Source organism: Myotis daubentonii, chromosome 9 (assembly GCF_963259705.1).
Source record: "Myotis daubentonii chromosome 9, mMyoDau2.1, whole genome shotgun sequence".
Classification (NCBI taxonomy): domain Eukaryota; kingdom Metazoa; phylum Chordata; class Mammalia; order Chiroptera; family Vespertilionidae; genus Myotis; species Myotis daubentonii.
In genome coordinates this window covers 66849737-66872655 of record NC_081848.1, presented here as the reverse complement: position 1 = coordinate 66872655, position 22919 = coordinate 66849737, and the positions used below count along the sequence as shown (strand labels likewise).

Here is a 22919-nt window from a genome sequence, read left to right as displayed (position 1 = left end):
AGGCTTTTGGAAACTCCCCAACCTAGCCTTTCTAACTTTCCTTATATTCGTATAGCTTTCCAAAAAGATAGTGTTCTGGGAAACTTATCTAAGTCCCTGCTATTTATTTGGCAAGTAGTTTAGTGTCTATTATGTGCCAGGCACTGTTCAAGGCACAAGGGGGTACATTATTAAACAAAACTGGCGACCCCATTCCCCCAAACTGTCTGCCCTCATGGAGCTTGCGTTCTTATGTTCCAGAGACCCAGTCTGCCAGAGTTCCAGGTCCGATTCCAATTTCGAGAAAGTGCTAGGAATAAGGAGTGATGTGGTTCTTTTACAAGCACTGACAGAAAGACTCCAGGCCACAAACATCTTCTTGAAAGTCCTTTTCCTGTTTGGAAAAAAGATCATTTGTGTTTGATAGAGCAAAGGAAGGCCACAAAATGAATTGTCTTCTTGTGGGCTATGTTTCAGAACGGCCGGTTTGTGGGCGATGCTGACCTTGAGCGACAGAAATTTTCAGATCTGAAACTCAACGGACCCCAGGTAATTCTTTGGGTTTAAGGTCTGGGTTGCATTATGTATGTCTTCATACTTCCCCAGCCTATAAAAGCATATTGGTGTCTTGTTAAGTGCCTAGCACGCTGTAAGCACCCATTAATTGGTTTCTTCTATTTAGGAAAATACAACAGTAGCGCTTCAAAGAATATATGTAGTTTTTATTTTAGAATGAATTTTAATGACCATTGATCCAGTATTTGATCCCTCAACTACTATATCCCCTTTCTAGAATGGGTGTGTGTCTACTTTGTAGAAAATCCTACCTAAACTCTGGCTGGTCTTGAGCCTTAGGCAATACCTGAAGGGTAACAGAATTTGTCAGAAGATGGCTCTTACTGAGATTTTCTGGTTAATCTTAAAAGTTCTTTTTTGGGTGAACTTTTTTAAAGGACCACTCAGATGTAGATGTAGCTGCAGCTGCACTTAGCACAGTTCAAATTCACTTAAATGGCCAGAAATGAGAAGTGAAATCTTCTGTCTCTGTCACTTGGTTGTTGATAATGGCTATAGTTAATTCAGTTCATGTTTGTTAGAACTGGGAAATTATATCTCCTGCCTTTCTGTACAAGTTCAAAAGATGGGGACAGCCACCCCTCTAAAGTCCTGGGGCCCACTGAAGATGCATTAGGAGTCTCTATCTTCAGGAGACAGTACTCCTCATTGGGATGGATTGTTACTATATATGGCTTAATAGTAACTCTTATCTTTTTTCTCTTTTCTATAGGATCACAGTCACCTTCTCTATAGCACCATCCCCAGGATGCAGGAGCCAGGGCAGATTGTGGAGACCTATACGGAGGAAGACCCTGAGGGAGCCATGTCTGTTGTCTCTGTGGAAACCTCGGATGATGGAACCACTCGCCGCACAGAGACCACAGTAAGCTAAGATTTATAAGGTCTGGGATTTGCATGAGGTCTTCCTATGGTTTCTGTTAGGGGGAGGGGTTAAGCACTTAATTAAGGTGGATGAGGGCTACTTACCTGTAGTGAAAGCGAAAGTGATCTCTGTTCAGACATAGAAGATAGATGAGATATGGGAAGATTGAATGGAATGGAGAAGAGAAGGTGTATCAAGATCTACAGTAGCTATCCTTATAGGCATACTTACTGCAAGGGCAGTTTGCCTGCCTGGGGACTTCCTATAAGGTGGGGAGAAGGATAAATGGTGGTTGTAAGGCATTTCTATGTAAAGTGAGCTGGAGATAGGGCTTCTTTCTCTTCTTGGAGTGGTCTAGAATTTAAGCTTAGATTCTACGCTTCATTAAGTTTTCTTTAAATCCTCACCCCAAGGACATTTTCATTGGCTTTTTTTTTTTTTTTTTAGAGGGGGTTGGGGAGAGAGAGAGGGAGAGGTAAAGAAACATCCATGTGAGAGAGAAACACTGGTTGGTTGCCTCCTGCACTTGCCCTGATTGGGCCAGGAATTGAACCCACAACCTGGGTATGTGCCCTGACTGGGAATTGAACCCGAGACCTCTCGGTGTAGGGACGATACTTTTACATACTGAGCTATGCTGGCCAGAGCTTCATTCATTTTTCTTTTTTCTTACCTAAAGGTCAAGAAAGTAGTAAAGACTGTGACAACACGGACAGTACAGCCAATCCCTATGGGACCAGACGGACTGCCTGTGGACCCTTCATCAGTTTCTAACAACTATATCCAGACACTGGGTCGTGACTTCCGTAAGAATGGCAATGGGGGACCTGGTCCCTACGTGGGGCAAGCAGGCACTGCTACCCTTCCCAGGAACTTCCACTACCCTCCTGATGGATATAGCCGCCACTATGAAGATGGTTATCCTAGTAGCAGTGACAACTATGGCAGTCTGTCCCGGGTGACCCGCATTGAGGAACGGTATAGGCCCAGCATGGAAGGTTACCGGGCACCTAGTAGACAGGATGTCTATGGGCCACAGCCCCAGGTTCGGGTAGGTGGGAGCAGCGTAGATTTGCATCGCTTTCATCCAGAGCCTTATGGTCTAGAAGATGACCAACGTAGCATGGGCTACGATGACCTGGATTACGGCATGATGTCTGATTATGGCACTGCCCGTCGGACTGGGACCCCTTCTGACCCTCGCCGACGCCTCAGGTAGGCAAGAAAAGGGGAAGGAAAAGATAGCTCTTCCTTTTCCTTCTTATTACCTTATGGTCTCCTTTCCTTTGCTTTTTCTTGTGGAAGTCCACCTGTTCGTCCCTTTTCTGATTTAAATAAGTTTCGACTTGCTTTTTTTCCTTTTTAAAAAGTTATATATTCTAATGATAGAGAACAACTTGTGATGATTATTGGTCTATGTCCTAAACTGTGGCTGTTGCTTCTCTCCAAGAGTTTCTGTTATTTCTGTCTAACATCTGGCCCCTTTGGTGGTAGGGAACACCACAAAGGAGCCTGGTGCCTGGGGCTAGGGAATATTCACTTGGTTCTGTGAATTTCTTCAGCTTCTGGTTTGTTATTAAGAACAGAGTTGTCAAAACCGGTTTGGTTCAGTGGATAGAGTGTCGGCCTGCGGACTGAAAGGTCCCAGGTTCGATTCCGGTCAAGGGCATGTACCTGGGTTGCGGGCACATCCCCAGTAGGAGATGTGCAGGAGGCAGCTGATCGATGTTTCTCTCGTCGATGTTTCTAACTCTCTATCTCTCTCCCTTCCTCTCCGTAAAAAATCAATAAAATATATTAAAAAGAAAAAAAGAACAGAGTTAAGGGTTTTAGGCTTTCAGGGTCAGAATAGACAGGTACAAAAACCTTCTCTGTTGTGGTTTTAGTCTTAAGTTAAGAACAAACCTTGATCTCACAAAAGCCCTGTAGGTTCTTATACTTGCTTATAAAGTGAAACCAGGGGTGGTATCCTTAGAGGGTGGTACATTATGGACACTCTGAGAGGTCAGGAAGCAGCTGTCCAATCTGACTTTCCTACTCATCCGTGGGGATTCTTTGGTGTGAAAAAGGGAGTGATTGATGTTTGGACTGGTAGATAGATGGCTTGCCTTGAGATAATGTTTGAGGGGGCTGGCAAACCTTTTCTGTGAAGAACCTTTGCAGGCCATATTTAATTTTTGTTTTATATTGTTATTGTGGTAGTGTTCTTTTAAAAAATATATATATATTTATTCATTTCAGAGAGGGAGGAAGAGAGAGAATCATTGATCGGCTACCACCTGCACGCCCGACATTGGGGATTGAGCCCACAACCCAGGCATGTGCCCTGACTGGGAATCGAACCGTGACCATCTGGTTCATAGGTCGATGCTCAACCACTGAGCCATTCTGGCTGAGCGAGGTGGTGTTCTTTTTACAGTCTTTTAAATATAAACATCATTTGTAGTTCTGGGCTGTACAAGAACAGGTTTGGCCCATGGGCTGCCAGTCCTGCTTTAGAATAAATCAGAGACAGTGTTTTCCAGTTAAAGGGAAATAAGAAGTAGGGGAGAAGATTTGTGGATGTCTTGATGGTAAGTATAGCCTAGCAGCTGTTGCTGAATTTCTGTATGAGGTCATGACCTTCTAAAAAAATGCCTTGATGCTCACTTTCCTCATATTAGGTAGCTTTGGTTAACAGTGAACTGGGTTGGGCCCAGGGGTATAGGCCCCATTATCTAAACCTGAGTCATTCCCCTTTCAGGTAACTTGGACATCTAATCCAACTCCCATGTGACTCACCTTTTATTCTTGGGTGTGGGGGTGGGTTGGGGGTAGGGGGTGGGGCAGCAGACCTCAGATGGAGCAATGGTTGATAACAGCTATCATCTAAGGAGTCTGCCCAGGGTGTTGGCTCCTTCTGATTACTGACAAGTCTGCTTTTTCTGACTTCCTCATTAGTAGAGTGATTGAGCTTAGGTGGGTGTGGGTGACCAGGTCATTCTCTGCTGTCCCTTGTTGTGACAGTTGACACAGAGAGGGTTTTGGGCCTGGTTCTTGGGTTTGTTCCAGGGTGGCACTGGACTTGGAAACCTGCTTGACTAGAAAGAACATTTGTAGCTTCCTGTTCTGGGCCTAGGAGAGTAATACAAGGTCAAACAAAAACAGTAAGGCATAATGATTAGTGGAAAAAGCAGTGAACCAGAAGATTTTAGTTCTAGTTGTGCCTTTGCCACTGGCTCTGTAGCCTCGAGCAAGTCATTTAATCTCTCTGGACACAGCCTTGTTATTGGTAAAACAAAGGAAAGAATGCCATGATCCACTGCTTGTAAAGAAGGACCTATTTCTTGAGTGACCAAAATCATGGTTATTGTAATTACTTATATTAAAATAATAATAAAAGTTAAACATGCTCACTCCAAAATGAGAAAAAAACCAGAAAAGCACACCATACACTAATAAAGACTTACTGTTAACACTTTGGTGCATTTTCCCTTTGAGTTCTTTTTCCTGTAACATGTAAACAGACTCTGACTTTATTTTTCCCCTACTAAAATGGAATCTTACTAATATACTGTTTAGTAGCCTACTTTAAAAATTTAGCTATATAACCTGTTCATTTTGTTTCAGTGACATTAAATGCTTTGTTCATCTAAATTACTGTTGAGTGGTTGATGTTGACAGCTATAAGGCCCTCTGCTTAGGCTAACCTTGAGGGTTTGGTGACAGTGGGAGTGGTTTTGTGGAACAAACAGTGTGCTTATTTGGAGAGTTCCACACAATAGATTCTCCTCTCTCCTGTGGGAGCCACAGTGTGAGATGAGCTCAACAGATAATGGGTCTATTCCTTCCTGGTGGTTATGAATAAATGATAGTGTGGCAGACTCACCCTCTAGTGGTTGTTGTTAGTACTGAAATTGTGATAATTCTCTACCTTCAGTTGCTTTGTCTGTGTTCTTTTTCTTAGTGGCTGGATATCTAAAATGAGATAGTGATCAGTAGTCTCTATTTTGACAGAATTGGAGGTATTGTCTTAGAATTTGGGGGCTGGAAATCAGCCCAACACATTTGTTGAATAGCAGAGGTGACCTTGGGATGAACTGTGAAAATTAATGTTCAGATTTATACCTCATATATAACCAGATCCTCATATGATGTAGGAAGTCCTGTACTTTTTTTTTTTAAAAAATGTTTTTATTGATTTTAGAGAGAGGGGAAGGGAAATAGAAACAGATGAGAGAGAAGCATTGATCAGCTGCCTCCTGCATGTCCCCTACTGGGGATTGAACCTGCAACCTGGACTTGTACCCTGAATGGGAATCAAATCAGTGACCTGTTGGACATTTGCCCTGAATGGGAATCAAATCAGGTCCCACTAGCTATTTCCTGTGTGTAAATGCCTCATTTCCTATTTAGTTACTGGCTTATAATAAGTGTTCTCAGGCATTGTTTGCTGACTTCACTGTGGCATTTAGTCAGTTGCTTTGGTTAACTGCTGTCTGAAGCTTCATTTCAGTCTATCCAGAGAAGTGAAGCTGTCGGGCAACATTCACTGCTAAGCAGGGTTTGGATCTTGTTTTGTGATTAACGTCTCTGAATGCTTGTTAACTTCATAGGAAGAAAAAAGATAGTTTTAATTTAGTTGGAGATGCCTTTAAAATTATTATTTTATCTCATTAAGAAAAATTGATCGGTATATCATTTATGCAAAGTAGAGATAAGATCTAGTGTACTAGAATTGGGATTACTCCTACCATAAAAGAAGAGGAGGTAATGGGAACACTCGGTAAAACAGCTTGATATATCCCTTTTTTTCCTCTTGGTTCTTTCAACACTGCAGGAGCTATGAAGACATGATTGGTGAGGAGGTGCCCTCAGACCAGTACTATTGGGCTCCTTTGGCCCAGCATGAACGAGGAAGTTTAGCAAGCTTGGATAGCCTGCGCAAGGGAGGACCCCCACCCCCCAATTGGAGACAGCCAGAGCTGCCGGAGGTGATAGCCATGCTAGGATTCCGCTTGGATGCTGTCAAGTCCAATGCAGCTGCGTACCTGCAACATTTGTGCTATCGCAACGACAAAGTGAAGACTGACGTCCGGAAGCTCAAGGGCATCCCCGTACTGGTGGGATTGTTAGACCACCCCAAAAAGGAAGTGCACCTTGGAGCCTGTGGGGCTCTCAAGAATATCTCTTTTGGGCGGGACCAGGATAACAAGATCGCCATAAAAAACTGTGATGGTGTTCCTGCCCTTGTGCGGTTGCTACGTAAGGCTCGTGATGTGGACCTCACTGAAGTCATTACTGGTAAGCTGTAGGTCTAAGTCTAAGGGAAACTGCTAGGTTAGGGTCACTGTTACCACTGGAGATGTCGTGCTAGAAGGATTTCCAGTCTTCTTTACTTTTGATTAAAGGTTAACTGGTGGCCTTAGGGTCAAATTCATCTCACAGGTTTGTTTGGGTCATGCAGGATTTTAAAAATTTTAAAGAATTTGTTGCTAATGTTTAAAATTCAGAAGATTTTACTTAAAATTCCCAGATTCTTGGCTTCTGTTAACAATATGCAAGAACTGGTATCATTGGATCTATTTTGCTACCTGACAGTAGTTGGTCTGTGCTAATTAAGGTCTATGTTCTCTAGTTTGCAATAATTCCCAACACATTCTGTTGTTCTGACCAACTGCCATGAGTTGTTGCATAAACACTGAAGCTGAGTATCATTGCCATTTGTTCATGTTCTTAACAATTTCTTTTAAATATCTGCTTATCCTGACTCACCTTTTGGCATGTGTAGACATTTGAGCTTGTGGTCCTTTCTTTAGAAGAGTGATTTTTCATATTGTGGGTTGTGATTTGTTAGTGTCTTTGAACACAATTTGTAGATCACAGGCAGCATTCCAAGAGAAAGGAAGGAAGGAAATTGCAATAATGATTGGTTTTCAATTGGGGGCAATCTTGCACCTCAGAGGACATTTGCAATGTCTGAAGACAGTTTTGATTGTCATAACTGGTAGTGGGATGGGGGTTGAGAGTGCTAACGAGTTATGACCAGAGATACTGCTGAGTATCTAACAATGGACAGGCAGCTCCACACAACAAAGAATTATCTGGCCTCCAAATCCAGCGTTTGAGAAACTCTGGTGTAGTTACCTTAGAAAGCATTGCTTATAGTAAGAATTGTTTTATTAAACTGTTTTATGATATGTGTGTTTGTATTGAGCCATAATGTAAAATACATTTCTTACTGTGGGTCACAAACAGAAGCTTGACTCTCATTCATTACAAGGTATTTAGTCACTGGGGAGGACTGCAAAATGATGGAATAGGGGATTCTCTTTGGCATGCTCCAAGCATATTTTGGGTGCTGAAGAGCTGTCTGACGAGTTTTCTCTGCCAGGAACCCTGTGGAATCTCTCATCCCATGACTCAATCAAAATGGAGATTGTGGACCATGCCCTGCATGCCTTGACAGACGAAGTGATCATTCCGCATTCTGGCTGGGAGCGGGAACCTAACGAAGATTGTAAGCCACGCCATATTGAGTGGGAGTCAGTGCTTACCAACACAGCTGGCTGCCTTAGGTAATACAAGGGCTTTGAGAGTATGAAGATTGAATTTTTGAGGACTAATTTAAATTTCTTTAAAAAGGAAGTTCAAATTCTTTAGCCTGTCATTCAGCCTCCATTCTGTCTATATTGCAGGCTATGACTCCAACCTGTCTTTCTACCTTTGTTGTTACTTCCTTGTGTACCGCATACACCCATGATGTTGGTTACTTGCTGTTTCCACATATCCTCCTCGCTTCTGTGCCTCTTTGACTTTGTTCATTTAAGTTGGAAACATTTGTTCAGTACCTACCACATGTTAGGCACTTGTCTAGTCCTGTGTTTGTGCCCATGCTTTCAATTATCTGTATTTCAGGTCAGGCTGTGATCAATGCAACAAAAAGAATACAGAGTCCTAGAAGGGTGGGGGGTGGGGTGAGGAAGATCTGTTTTTTTCTGTTTGTAGTGCCCTTCTCTCCTTATTTATCATTTGAGGCTAAACTCAAGTGCCTTTATTTTTGGAAGGTTTTCCTGATTTCTTCTTACATTCTGTAATTGATACAATATGTTCTTTCTTTCTGGGATATACTCCTGTGTGCTCTGCCCCATTCTTCGTTTGTACTTCTATACAAAAAGCATCTATTCCATCTTAAATTATTGTGGTTGGTATACTTTATTGACACCCTCCCTGCCCCCTGCACCTGGCCTGGTTCTAAATGTCCTGAAAGCAGAGTATCTTACTTAATTTCAGTTGCAGTGCCTTGCTTTATTATGGGTATTCACTATTTGTTATAAGAAAGGTAGTGAGGAGACTTGTAGATGTTGAAGGATCTTAAGGGGAGGATTTCTGGATTTGAGTCATCTTGCCGCCTCTCCATTCCCCCTTAGGAATGTCAGCTCAGAGAGGAGTGAAGCTCGCCGGAAACTTCGGGAATGTGATGGTTTAGTGGATGCCCTCATTTTCATTGTTCAGGCTGAGATTGGGCAGAAGGATTCAGACAGCAAGGTAAGTTAATGGCTGAGTGAATTCCACTTAAAACAACCATGAGGTACCTGAAATGCATAACTGTTATTCCAGGCTTTCGAATAATATTAGATAAATAAACCAGCCCCTACTCCCTAAAATGGGTATTCACTTTAGGAGAAAAGTATTTTTTAGAATTTTCTTCACCTCTATACCTTAAAGCTCTTTGGCCATACTTCCAGGGTTGTACATTTTACTAAGTAGGAAAAAGTAAAAAGCTTAAGGAAAAAGACCCTAAGTTTTGTGCCATTCACCAAATGTGTCATTCCATTAGCCTGGGGCTACAAGGATTTTGAGAAGCTTAGGGTACTTAGAGGCTGTTAGAGATGATGCTTTTTGGATCAGTATTGTAATATCTGAATTATGGGAAGTCACTATAGGCATTCTCTTTTCTCATTGAGCCTTTTTTCTTATGTTCCCAAGCTTGTGGAGAACTGTGTTTGCCTTCTTCGGAATTTGTCATATCAAGTTCATCGGGAGATTCCACAGGCAGAACGTTACCAAGAGGCACCTCCCAGTGTTGCCAACAATACTGGGCCACATGCTGCCAGTTGCTTTGGGGCTAAGAAGGGCAAAGGTGAGTCTTAGCTCCTTCCTTCTTACTCTATAATGTAGGACTGGGAAAGGAAGGAACGCTTTTAACTTTAGTTGCAAAATGCTTGCTGAGTAATATAGGATTTGTCCAGTCAAGTATGTCCTTGTGCTATGCTGCTGCTTCCCCTGTGTTGTGTGCTTTATTCAAGAAGGTGGTCGTGGTAGTGGTGGTGGTGGTGGTGATGGTGGTGTTGGTGTTGGTGGTAGTGGTGGTATCAGTGATTGGGGCAGTGAAGGAGGAGAACTCAGCTAATCTGGGGCCTTCTCTCCATTCCTCCTTTGTGTTTCCCCATTTTTCTTTTCCTCTGCTTTCCTGCTTATTTGCTCATGATTCTGTTGACATCTCTCTCCTGCATTTTTCCTCCTTCATTTCTCCCCTCTGCTTTCCACCTTGGGTGATGCACTGGAAGATGAGTGGTTCTCCAGAGGTGAGTGGAATCTTTTAAGGTGCTTATCTATTTCTAATGTGCATGTTTTGGTTTTAGCTTCCCTAGTATTTCCTTGCCTAACTCTTCCCTGTGGATGCATGTAGGAAAATTCAGTTGAGGAAGACCACTGAAACAAGTTTAGCTCATCTGAGCTAATGGCCCTGGCATGCTATTTCTGGGCAGCAGTCCCAGTTACTAGAACTCAGGACAATAGCAACAATTGTGGTTATCCTTATCTTACCTCTCTGCTGCTTGTTTCCTGTCCTTGTTTCTGCACAGCCCCCTGCTAGGACAAGCTGGGGGCCTGGATATTTCCCCCCACCCATCTCTACTCATGCATCTCTGATTCAAAGATTTTGACTAAAGAATAAAAAAATGCACCAGGTGGACTCTTTCCTTTTTTAAACTTTTTATCCCTCCCCACCTTTTTTAATTTCCAAAGGGAAAAAACCCACAGAAGATCCAGCAAATGACACAGTGGATTTCCCTAAAAGAACGAGTCCCGCTCGAGGTAAGTTATTTTTTCTTTTCAATTTCCAAGAGTCTCCTAAACATCGTCCACAGATAACTATTCGGTAGTCGAACACTAGCTATACAATATGTTTACTATTCTGTCTTTTCTGATTTATGGATTTGAAGTGATGATGAAAGTATTGGGAAACTATAGTATAGCAGTAACTTGGAAAGCACTGCTTGTTATGGCAACTATTCACATTATTGACGGAAGATAAGATTTGGATGATTAGAAATTTGGGTACCCTTAGTAGCCACAGTAGTTCTTGGGACTTAAACATTACTTATTATAAGAAGCCTCGGGGATGGGAGGTAATGCGGGGATAAGGACACATATGTAATAACTTAATCAATATAAAAAAAAGAAGAAGCTTCTTTATCATAGTTTGGATCTTTATATTCATCCATACAGTGAATCCAAAATTCCCATCTCTCCATGGATATAAAATTTTTAGATGTCATTAAATCAAAGATAGGCCCTTTTACTTAGTCACAGTAAAGGTAGGAAGAATGACTTGGTCAAGTTAGAAATAATTCGTTTGAGACGAGGAATTTTTAACCCTGAGTGCTATCAATGAGCAAATGAATCCCCTAATTACCCATGCCTGGCTGCCAGGCAAGGCCAAAGTAAACTGTGGAAGAGAAGAGGCAAGGAAGGAGGAGAGACACGTTGCAAATGATTAGTTGATATCTGTTCTGCTCTTACCATGGACTGATTATTCTTAAGGAGACGTGGAATCAAGCCCCTGAGTTTGCTGTTGGGTGGGTAGGTGAATGCGGGAGTCTAATGGTATAGGACAGTGGTCGGCAAACTGTGGCTCGCGAGCCACATGCGGCTCTTTGGCCCCTTGAGTGTGGCTCTTCCACAAAATACTGACTTCTGCGCACATGGGCCACGAAGTTTTAATCGCACTGTACATGTGTGCCCGCACGTGGTATTTTGTGGAAGAGCCACACTCAAGGGGCCAAAGAACCGCATGTGGCTCGCGAGCCGCAGTTGCCGACCACTGGTATAGGAGCATAAACCCATCAGTACAGAATAAAGGCTGGACTTCAACCAGCCATAGCCTGGTTTGTAGGTACTAATTACCACTTTCTTGTCCTTTCCTGTGTAGGCTATGAGCTTTTATTTCAGCCAGAGGTGGTTCGGATATACATCTCACTCCTCAAGGAGAGCAAGACTCCTGCAATCCTAGAAGCCTCAGCTGGGGCTATCCAGAACTTGTGTGCTGGGCGCTGGACGGTGAGTACCTTTTAGAAAATGGATTTGGAGGTGGGAGCACTTAGCTAACTAGTTTGCATCCTTTTGTAATCTGTTCCACCTCCATGTGCTACTTCTAGTATGGTCGATACATCCGCTCTGCTCTGCGCCAAGAGAAGGCTCTTTCTGCCATCGCTGACCTCCTGACCAATGAACATGAGCGGGTAGTGAAAGCTGCATCTGGAGCTCTGAGAAATCTGGCCGTGGATGCTCGCAACAAAGAATTAATTGGTAAGGTGTAGGATGTTAACCATTCCCTCAGCATGTAATACAGTGGTTTAATCCATCAGGTGCTAAGTAATTTATTTATTGAAATGATTAGAGAAAGGATCCTAGCCCTCCATAGTTTGTGAATGCAAGGGTAGCAGAGGGTTATGCAATTGCCTTGAACAGCGCGAGGTGCTCAGCCCCACACAGTCAAAACCACATATATCTTTTGACTCCCCAAAAACTTAATTACTAATAATTTATTTTTGACTGGATGCCTTAGCAATAACATAAACAGTTGATTAACACATGTTTTTTTTTTTTAATATATTTTATTAGTTTTTTACAGAGAGGAAGGGAGAGGGATAGAGAGTCAGAAACATTGATGAGAGAGAAACATCGATCAGTTGCCTCCTGCACACCTCCCACTGGAGATGTGCCCGCATTCAAGCCACATGCCCTTGACTAGAATCGAACCTGGGACCCTTGAGTCCGCATGCCGACGCTCTATCCACTGAGCCAAACCGGTCAGGGCGATTAACACATGTTTTGTATGTTATATGTATTATATACTATATTCTCACAATAAAGTAAGCTGGAGAAAAGAACATTATTAAGGAAATCATAAGGAAGAGAAAATACATTTACAATATTTATTTTTAAAAAATCTGCATGTAAGTGGATCTGCAGAGTTCAAACCCCGTGTTGTTCAGGGTCAACTGTAGTTGAATGGTTCTTAGAAAGACAAGAAGTGATTACTTTTTAAAACTAGAACAATAATAGCTATTATTTATTTATTTTTAAGTCCTCATTCCAGGATATGTTTATTGATTTTAGAGAGAGAAAGGGAGAGAGAGAGAAACATCAACATGAAAAACATCCATCGGTTGCCTCCTCTATGTGGCTCGATCTGGGATCTAATCTGCAGCCTTTTGGTGTACGGGATGATGCTCCAACCAACTGAACCATCCAGCCAGGGCCACAGCTATTATTTTTAAGCACTTACTTTGTTAGTAGTCCTTGTTAAGCACTTCTGTATGTTCTCATTTTTCAGCACTTTAAAAAGGTTCTTTTTTTTTTTTTTTTTTTTTTTAATAGAATAAGGAAACTCCAGGTCAGGTAAATTAAATAATATGCTCAGAGTTAAAATACCTCATAAGTGGCAGAGTCCAGATATATATATTTTTTAAATTCATAATGATTCTATTCTATTGAACTATTATAATATTAAATATACTTTTCATTAGAATATCTGAAAGGACTATGTAGCTTTAATATATATATATTTTATTGATTTTTTTTTTTACAGAGAGGAAGGGAGAGGGATAGAGAGTTAGAAACATCGATGATAGAGAAACATCGATCAGCTGCCTCCTGCACACCCTCTACTGGGGATGTGCCTGCAACCAAGGTACATGCCCTTGACCGGAATCGAACCTGGGACCCTTCAGTCTGCAGGCCGACGCTCTATCCACTGAGCCAAACTGGTTAGGCCTGTGTAGTATTTTTGATATAAGTATTCACATTATTTCAATGTGACTGAAAAAGGAAAGAGTAAATAAATAAATAGTAAGGGAAATAAAATCATGGCTATTCCAGGTCCTTTGCTCTTTGATATGGTAATCCTATAGGAGAGTGAAATGGATTCATAGGGATAGTACCTATACTTTCTATGATCATTGCAAATAAGAGCAGTGTTAGGCTCCTCATACCTGACTCAGCTCATTCTTCAAACACACTTTCCTTTGTCTCACTGCTCCAGGTAAACATGCTCTTCCCAACTTGGTAAAGAACCTGCCGGGTGGGCAGCAGAGCTCTTCCCAGAATTTCTCGGAGGATACTGTGGTCTCTATTTTGAACACCATCAACGAGGTTATTGCTGAGAACTTGGAGGCTGCCAAAAAGCTTCGAGAGACACAGGGTATTGAGAAGCTGGTCTTGATCAACAAATCAGGGTGAGCGCAACACCTAAAATTACAACCGGAAGAGTTTAAGTTAGAGGCGAGTTGTTAGGAAGGAGTGTTTCTTTTTTTGCCCCTACGGTTATTTTCCATTAATTACTGTAAAATGTGAAGTGGTATTAATTACCCTGTTCTCCATCTTGATTCATAAATTAATAACAGACTTTTCCATTAAATATCTTTGTATGTCTCTCTTTGGGACAGAATACAGGACTTGATCTTACCCATTTTGGCATTTATGTTCATAGGTTACATTATGTTAGTGGGAACAGGGTCTTAGCTTCTTCCTTGGTCTTACATCCAAATTCCATGTGGTGTTATTTTCCTCAAAAGGAACCGCTCAGAAAAGGAAGTTCGAGCAGCAGCACTTGTATTACAGACAATCTGGGGATATAAGGAACTGCGGAAGCCACTGGAAAAAGAAGGATGGAAGAAATCAGATTTTCAGGTAGGGTAACTCTTAGGGTCTGAGACATTTACCTTTTTTTCTCGATGTCAGGTAATGTTCTGTTTGGTTTCTTTTCTTTCACATTAAGTGTACTTTTGACCCTAGACACTGGTGGTAAAGAAATCGTTTGGTTTGCTCCTCCCCCTGTGTGAATGGTGCCAACAGTTCATTTGCTGCCAAAATAGCTCTGGTTTTCCTCTGTGTCACAGAGCACTGTATATACTAGTGGCAATGAAGGATGGAGCCTTTTTTACTTTCCCCAAATCTGCAGCAGCCCTTTGATGGAGTTTACCATTTTCTCAGTCTAGGTCTTCTGATAGTATGAGTGTTTGGTATCTTTGTAATCTTCTGTTCAGGAACACAGATAGAAGCCATAATATCCTATTTTGTTTCACTATGTAGGTATTTACATAACCCTTATTTACTTCTTGTAGGAGTTGTATTTGGGAACAGGAACCTAAAGATCTGTGCCCATTAGGGAATAAGATGTGGGTAAATTCAATACTCTGACATTATTGCATTTTATGTTTGCCTCCAGGTGAATCTAAACAATGCATCTCGAAGCCAGAGCAGTCATTCATATGATGATAGCACTCTTCCTCTTATTGACCGGAATCAGAAATCAGGTGCAGTATCCAGAGGCATACCCTCAGCTTTTATTCCTCCTCTGCTATTCTTTTTTTTTTTTTTTTTTTAAAGTATTTTCATTGATTTCAGAGAGAAAGGTAGAGGGATAAAGAGAGAGAAACATCAATGATGAGAGAGAATTATTGGTTGGCTGCCTCCTGCATGCCCCCAACTGAGGATCAAGCCTGCAACCTGGGTATGTGTCCTTGGCCGGAATTGAACCTGGGACCCTTCAATACACAGGCCGATGCTGTATCCACTGAGCCAAACCGGCTAGGGCCTCTGCTATTCTTTAGTGGGCTTATTATCTAAGAAATAGGATATATATTTCTTTTTGAGTGAGCTAGTCTTTGGTAGAGAGTAATAATACTTCATTTCAGAAGGATTATAATGCATAAGCTGGTAGGTTTGATCATTAGAAAATAAAACAAAACAGGCAGTTAGTCCAGGTGTGACCCCTGTCTTTGCAAGTGGACTTAAAATTAAAATGACTGGAAAATGAACCCTAGTCTGTTTCTCTGAGTTGTAATTGACACACAACATTGTATAAATGTAAGGTGTACAACATGGTTTGATATATGTATATATTAAAAATGATTATTTTTTCCTTGATATTTCCATATAATATCAAGTAATACGTGTTTACTGTTGTAAAATTAGAAAATAACAGGCAACCAGAAAAACAACAACAAAATCATTTATTTCTATTGCCTAGGGATACTGACTGCTATTTTGGGTTATATTTTTTAAACCCTTTTGTCCTATGAGCAAATTTTTCACTTAAGTGTATATTGTAACCCTTATATATATATATATATTTTTAATATATTTTATTGATTTTTCACAGAGAGGAAGGGGGAGGGAAAGAGAGTTAGAAACATTGATGAGAGAGAAACATTGATTAGCTGCCTCCTGCACACCCTCTACTGGGGATGTGCCCGCAACCAAGGCACAGGCCCTTGACCGGAATCGAACCTGGGACCCTTGAGTCCGCAGGCTGACGCTCTATCCACTGAGCCAAACCGCTTAGGGCTGTAACCCTTATATTCTTATTTTATTTTTATTTATTTATTAAAATCCTTATATTCTTTCTTTATTTATTTTTTATTGATTATTTTTAGAGAGAGAGGAAGGGAGAACTATATATAGAAAGAAACATCAATGAGAGAGAGACAGCATTGATTGGCTGCCTCTTGCACGCCCCCCACAGGAGATTGAGCCTGCAACCTGGGCATGTGACCTGACTGGTAATGGAACCGTGACCTCCTGGTCCATAGGTCGACGCTCAAACACTGAGCCACACCAGCTGGGCATGGATCCTCATAATTTTTAAAGACTGTAAAGGGGTCTTGAGACCAAGTAATTTAAAAATTGCTGGTTTAGAGTGAAGGGGTCTTTATATTAGGAGTCTGTTGGGAAGGGATTGCTTTAAGTCCCACGAGGGCTTTGTTTAGTGCCTGGCACATAGTGAGTACTCAGTAAAAATTTGATAAGAGGGACGAAAGACAACCAGAGAGCAATTTTTATGATGAGTTTAGATTTTGAAAAGTTCGGTTTTTTAGTTGGATAACTTTTTGTCTTCATACAGATAAGAAACCCGATCGGGAAGAAATTCAGATGAGCAATATGGGGTCAAACTCAAGATCATTAGGTAGGTGATTAATTCCTGCCTATGGATATGGAGCAATATTTTGTTGTGATGAGGAGAACTGTCTGACTCTGCAGTGTTTTCTAGCACCCTCACCATTACCATTCTGGAAGAGCATTGGCTGGACATTGCCATTTGGAAATTTAATGAAACTTGATTCATCCACTTCCACATTCCCACTTGCTCAAAGTTAAAAAAAAAAAATCATTGTATGCATCCCCCATTCCTGCAGAACCTAAACTGTTACTCATGGCCTTTCATAGTCTGATGCTGGCTCCATCCCTCCATGTGCTCTGTTTCAGCCCACCTGGTCTAACTTGCTCTTCTATTTCTTCACTCTATACTTCCTTGATTTTGCTCATGTAATACCTCTTACTGGAATGTCCTTCCCATTTTTCCCACTTGCCTTTCTAAATTCTCTCATCCTCCAAAACTTAACTGAAGTCCTGTCTGCTTTGTTAGGCCCTTACTAACTGTGGCAGCACACCTCATTCTCGTTCCTTATAGACAGACCTACCTGCCTGTTTAGCTTTATTAACCCACAGGATGGGGTAAAAGTAGGTTTACAGTTGTGAGTACATGAAACACAGAGTTTATTCTTGTATTATTATTTATTTATTTATTATTGCATTATTTTCCATCCCAACAACTAAACCTACTTTTACCTACCCTGTGTTTCATATATACTGTCTTCCCAATTAGATTCAAGTTCTCTTTAGGTCAGGGCCACCAGACCTTAATGCCTTTCTGGAGCATTTGGCAAAAGTTCAGTTCCTAACAGAGGCATCTAATTCACACTTAATCTGCTTAATATATAGTATACACTAGAGAGGGATATCATGTTTCTGTGTGCTTCTTTCTTTAGATAACAACTATTCCACAATGAATGAGAGAGGGGACCACAATAGAACACTGGATCGATCCGGGGATCTAGGCGAAATGGAGCCATTGAAGGGAACACCCCTGATGGTAAATTTTCTATGTACTGTTGTCCTTCTGCAGCGGATTCTGTTTTGAAGCCTGCATGTTTGTGAAATAGAGAAAAATACCTAGTGAAAGACTGCATCCTCTTCTGGTAGGGGCTTTTGGGAAAAGTAGGAAGTTTTGACTCCTGTTGGGATTTCTTGGGCCTTTCTGCTGCGATGTTCGATCGAGATGGGGGCAGGAAGACTATAAATGTGTTACTGACATGACTGACACTAACTGGTCTATTCATATACATTACTCTCTTCCTGTTCCTACCTGTGTTTTCTTGAAATCTTGCCCTTCTCTTACTATTATCCTGTTTTGCTTGAGTTTACAGATTTGGGCATTATCCCTAGATCTAGCACATACTCACGCAGTTCCTATTTCCTTATTCCCATACTAACAAATTGCATGTGTTCACAGCAGGACGAGGGACAGGAATCACTGGAGGAAGAATTGGATGTGTTGGTTTTGGATGAGGAGGGGGACCAAGTGTCTTTGCCCCCCATGGTATGTTCTCTAGCTACCCCCAAGATCATCGCTGAGGAAGGAGGCTCTGTGTGCCAGCCGTTTGCCAATCATGCTGATCTGATCAGGCCAGACACTAGTCTCAGCCACGTGGTGCTTGGGGTGTTTTTCTGTGATTGTTACCTAAGAGGCTGGGGCAGGCCGTTGGTGATCTGATTCTCCATTATGTGCTACTTTCCTCCTTCCAGATTTGTTCAACTGACTTTAGGTTCTCCTTACTCACAACCCTATTAACATCTCTTTCTCTTTTTTTCTTACAGCAGAAGATTTAGCATCACCATCTCCGCTACATCTGGGCGTATAATATATGTACTTTTATTTTTTGGTGGACTGATAATTTTCCCCTTTCTTCGCTGGACTATTGTGCCAATCGCCAGGCTGCCTGCCCTAATAGCCCTAAGTGGCTGCCTTCTTTCCATCGACTCCTTCTTCCAACGAAGCTTAATCGTTCCTCCTCCCACCCCAGATCCTCTCCAGTTGCTCCCAAGAACCCTGACTCAGTTGTATACATATCTTGAGAAACTGCTGCAGATTAGCTCTTTCTGCCAGCTCTCTCTGGAACTCTTGGCCTCTGCGGAGGGAGAGAGAGAGAGAGTGTGGGAGTCTTCATTGGAAGCCGTGGGAAGAATTGGAAGTCACATGCTATATATGCATTATACAGCAATCTGATAAACTGATGATTCTTAATAGAGATTTTTTTTCCTGGTGGGGAAGGGGCTTTTTGTTTTGCTTTTGTTTTTTTGATGGGAAGTGTGAGCTCTTCCTTATTTCTAATGGCTATTTTTGAAGCAAAGAAGGCTGGCAACATTGGCACATACCACCTGGCAAGGGCCCTTGAGTAAGTGAAGGTCTCCTAGAACTGAGATTAAGAAACCTGGCTCTCCTCATCTCCAGTGCAGGGACCATCAACGACTTACAGACTCCATCTCTTCTCCAAGCCTCGTGTGAACCTGGGGTGCTGCCACTGCCCCTTATCGAGGCCATCCTAACTCTCCTCTCGCATCTTATCATAATATCTGCTAATTTGGCTTTGCCATTTGCAAGAGGCTGTAGAAAGAGGAGAATGTGTCCAGGAAGACTTTGGGTGAGAAGGAGCAGAAAGGTGTCTTCTGGGGAGGAGACGGAACCTCTAGGAGCAGCTAGTAGGAATGTACATGAATCAGTCTGAAACTGGCAGGAAGCTTCAAAGCTGGCTTCCCCCTGCCCTATTCTCCTTTTCCCACCCATATAGCCCTGTCCTTCCTGCCTACTCCCTGGATTGGTTAGTTGACTAAAGGACTCGATGTACATACTTCTGCCCCCTTTACCCTAAAAGGTGGGGGTCGACCCTGGCTTTGCCTCTTCTTTGTGCCTTTGGCCTGGGATGCACCTCCTCCTTCCCTTCCATGTGCCTTTCTTTGCCTCTGCAATTTCTTTTCTCATGATTTTGCAAATTACATTTTGTTGATTCTTATCCACTATTGGCCCTAAATAGAAAGAAGAGGAGAGGTGACCTAGAGACTCAGATTCTCCAGTGGGAATTCGTGTAGCCTCTAATTTCAGCCATAGCAAGCTTTTTGCTCAACAGTATATAATTGGGATTTTGCAAAAATCCTGTTGTAATGATAACAAAATGAGGTTTGTGGGAGAGGTGAGTGGTATGACTCTTATTCCTTAGTTGTCCAGAGTATACCATCATCTCTGAAGGGGTTGCAGGGAATTCATGCCTGCCCTCCACCTCTAGATAACTCCTCCTTTCATTTTAGTGTATATTAGCTGTTTGGGCTAGAGGAATCAGCTGCTATGCTGGTTGATTTTTTTTTTTAATCCTTTTCCTTACTTGCCTTTGACTCCTCCCCTTAATCTAAAAGCTCTGTTCAGTGCAAACTGGAAAACTTCATCCTTCTCTCTCCCTTTCCCTTATATATGGAGGCTATGGGGTAGGAGAAAAGTGCACAACCCATTGGCCTCTTCTCCTTCCTCGATGCATTAAAATCCCCTATTTCCCCTTTTCTGTCTTCCCATTTTTTCCCCCCACTCCTTTTCTGGCAAAAGGAGCCTTTTCTTTCTTTGACCCTAAGAACATACTGCACAGGGGAAACTGCCCCCATTCTTTGACCTGGCCCACTCTTGGTTTTTCTTGTCCTCTCTGCTCTTTTGCTGGTGCTCTTTTTATTGGTGGGGTGTGGGTCATAGAACAGCCATGGGCTTTTGGGGACCTTTAACTGTCTCCCCCCCCCCCCCCCGCCCCCGTTTATAGAAACACTAAAAATTCAATTCCAATGAACCAAAAATTGCACCTTCCCACCCAACACTACTAAGGGGCATGTCTTCTGCTCCATACCTTTTCTGTTTTCCTTTTTCTTGTTAATGCTTTTAAAAACAAATGAGTTTTTTATATAAATAAAGTTTTTAAAGTGTGTATTGGGGGAGTCTGTGTCATTTCTTCACTTCAAGCTCCTTTTCATCTAGGTTACTTTTTTTTTTTAATATATTTTATTGATTTTTTACAGAGAGGAAGGGAGAGGGATAGAGTTAGAAACATCGATGAGAGAGAAACATTGATCAGCTGCCTCCTGCACACTCCCCACTGGGTATTTGCCCGCAACCAAGGTACATGCCCTTGACCAGGATCGAACCTGGGACCCTTGAGTCCGCAGGCCGACGCTCTATCCACTGAGCCAAACTGGTTAGGGCTAGGTTACTTTTTATGTATTGGTGTGTGTTCTTTTTCTCTCCAGAGCACCAAGAAGGGGGTTGTACCAGGATGGATTTATTTTGAGCTCAATCTCAACTTTATCAAGCAACGTTCTTTTTAATTGTATATGAAACATTTTCTCTCTGAAGATTCTTAAAAATTAAATGTGACTAAGTAGAGCCTGGGAAGCTTATTGCTGACTTAGAGATAAAATGAAGTATAAAGAGTTAATGACTTCCTTAGTCACGGATTTATTTTGTAACTTTGACAAAATCAACGTTTAATAAAGCCCATTGCAATACAGAGCCCCCTCAAACGTAACATTTGAGTAGAAGCTTAGAAGCTACAAACTCCACTAACCTAGTAATTATGAAAATATAGGATTAAAAGGCTTATGTTTAGAAATAAAAACTGGGCTATCCTGTTGCTTCACTGGCTATCTGCAACCCTTTAGTAAGAAGATAAGGGGCAGGCCTGTGGCTTCCTTTGTGTCCTACCAAATAGGTGGGTGGATAGCAAATATTTGTTGGATTACCAGGGATTGTCTTTACTGCAGTGATTAGGGATTAAGACCTGTGGAAAGAGACATTTTTTTCTGGGGCCCATATTTCCTGTTTTATAATAAAAAGATGAGAATTTATGTAAAATGTTTCTGCATGCCCAATCTTTAGATTAAAAAAAATTATAGCTGCTTCTGATGATGGTCATGTCTCAATTTTGTTGAATAGGTCTTGGGTATGAAAACTTTCTTGGGCTAGGAAATGTAAGCATTATAACTGATACCATTTAAAGTTTGATAGTTTAGTTTTAGGTTAGAAGGATGAAGTGCAGGGTAATAAAGGTTCGTCTTGGTATTGGCATAGTTATAGACATACTAGATACAGCCTGATAGATTTGCGAAGTACCCAAGAATTACCAGGTTTCCCATGTTCTATTTCCAAAAATTTGACTCAATTGATGGGACTCAGGATTTAAAAAAAGTTTTTTAAGAAATCATCACTGAGGGAAAGACAGAAACATCGATGTGAGAAAAACACATCAATTGATTACCTCCTGCACTCAGGGCCTGGGCCAGGGAGGATCCTGCAACCCAAGTACATGCACTTGACTGGAATCAAACCTGGGACCCTTGGGTCCACAAGCTGATGCTGTATCCGCTGAGCCAAACCGGCTAGGGCAGGATTCTAAAATCTTGTAAGTCACCTGGTTTATTCTAATGTGTGTGGTTAGTTGCAACTTGAGACACTGATCTGGTGACTTGCTTAAGGTTCCAGCCTCTAACGGAATCCAGCATAACTGGCTCCACCTCCATTGGTAGTGGTGTGCAGTGATGACCAAGTAAGGGAAAATTCTAGAAGGAAGAATGTCTGTCTCACAGCAATGAATTGCTTACTGTAGAATTTGAGGTAATAGTGATAGGCTGATGTGTATCTTGTGGGTTGGAGAAACTTCTTATCTTGCAAACTATTCTCATGTAGGTAATGCCCAGGCTGCTAAGAGGTGAAGCTAGTCTTTGATATGAGGCCCTCTGTGACATAGGGACTCCCCTGGAGTTGCTGACTTGGACTAAAGTGTCACTTCTGGCTACAAAGGGTACCTCAGCTAGGGAGCCAATGAAGTTGTTGGGAACTTAAAGTCACTCCCAAGGGACAACCTACCTCAAGAAATAAAGTACAAAAAAGTAAGAAAAGATGGTGTAGGAACTAATTTCTTTTTCATGTAACCTTATGACCTCTTAACTTTCCTGTTGGCTGTCTCCCTTAAAGTATTAGTTCTTTGGCAGATCCACCCAGAATTTAGGGGCAGACATAGGTGAAGAGAAAGGCTGGAGGAAGTGAGGTAGGAAAAGCATTGGTGAAAAGAATTAGTCTGTCCACATTATTATATTGTTGACATGAAAACGTCCAAACCTGAGAAAATTTTTTGTAAAAATTTATTTGAGGCAAACAGGATACATCTGGAAGCAAGATTTCAATAGACTGAGAAAAATACTTTCTAGAGTGACAGTTTGCAGTTTATGCATTTGGAATTAAGGAGGGAACCCAAGGAAGAATAAATGAAGGTGGGGGATTCCATTATGTGCTCCCTAGAGGGTG

The 22919-nt window shown here is 41.7% G+C and overlaps 1 protein-coding gene across 9 annotated transcripts in view; it reads left to right on the top strand.

Annotated features, from left to right (window-relative positions):
• The window catches only part of CTNND1 (catenin delta 1), a 48332-nt gene extending 27935 nt beyond the window's left edge, over positions 1-20397 (top strand). For 6 of the 9 annotated variants that reach the window (XM_059709291.1, XM_059709285.1, XM_059709283.1 and 3 more), the window contains 18 exons: positions 457-528; positions 1268-1420; positions 2100-2635; positions 6240-6703; positions 7794-7977; positions 8830-8947; positions 9389-9542; positions 9970-9987; positions 10430-10498; positions 11616-11743; positions 11842-11992; positions 13731-13923; positions 14263-14377; positions 14916-15003; positions 16593-16655; positions 17518-17621; positions 18042-18128; positions 18407-20397. In XM_059709291.1, the coding sequence (XP_059565274.1) occupies positions 1304-1420; positions 2100-2635; positions 6240-6703; positions 7794-7977; positions 8830-8947; positions 9389-9542; positions 9970-9987; positions 10430-10498; positions 11616-11743; positions 11842-11992; positions 13731-13923; positions 14263-14377; positions 14916-15003; positions 16593-16655; positions 17518-17621; positions 18042-18128; positions 18407-18418 (2601 nt within the window). In that variant the 5' untranslated portion in view covers positions 457-528; positions 1268-1303 and the 3' untranslated portion in view covers positions 18419-20397. The remainder of the gene's footprint in view (positions 1-456; positions 529-1267; positions 1421-2099; positions 2636-6239; positions 6704-7793; positions 7978-8829; positions 8948-9388; positions 9543-9969; positions 9988-10429; positions 10499-11615; positions 11744-11841; positions 11993-13730; positions 13924-14262; positions 14378-14915; positions 15004-16592; positions 16656-17517; positions 17622-18041; positions 18129-18406) is intronic. The other 3 variants (XM_059709286.1, XM_059709289.1, XM_059709288.1) reach the window with 3 other exon arrangements.
• The last annotated feature ends 2522 nt before the right edge of the window (positions 20398-22919 follow it).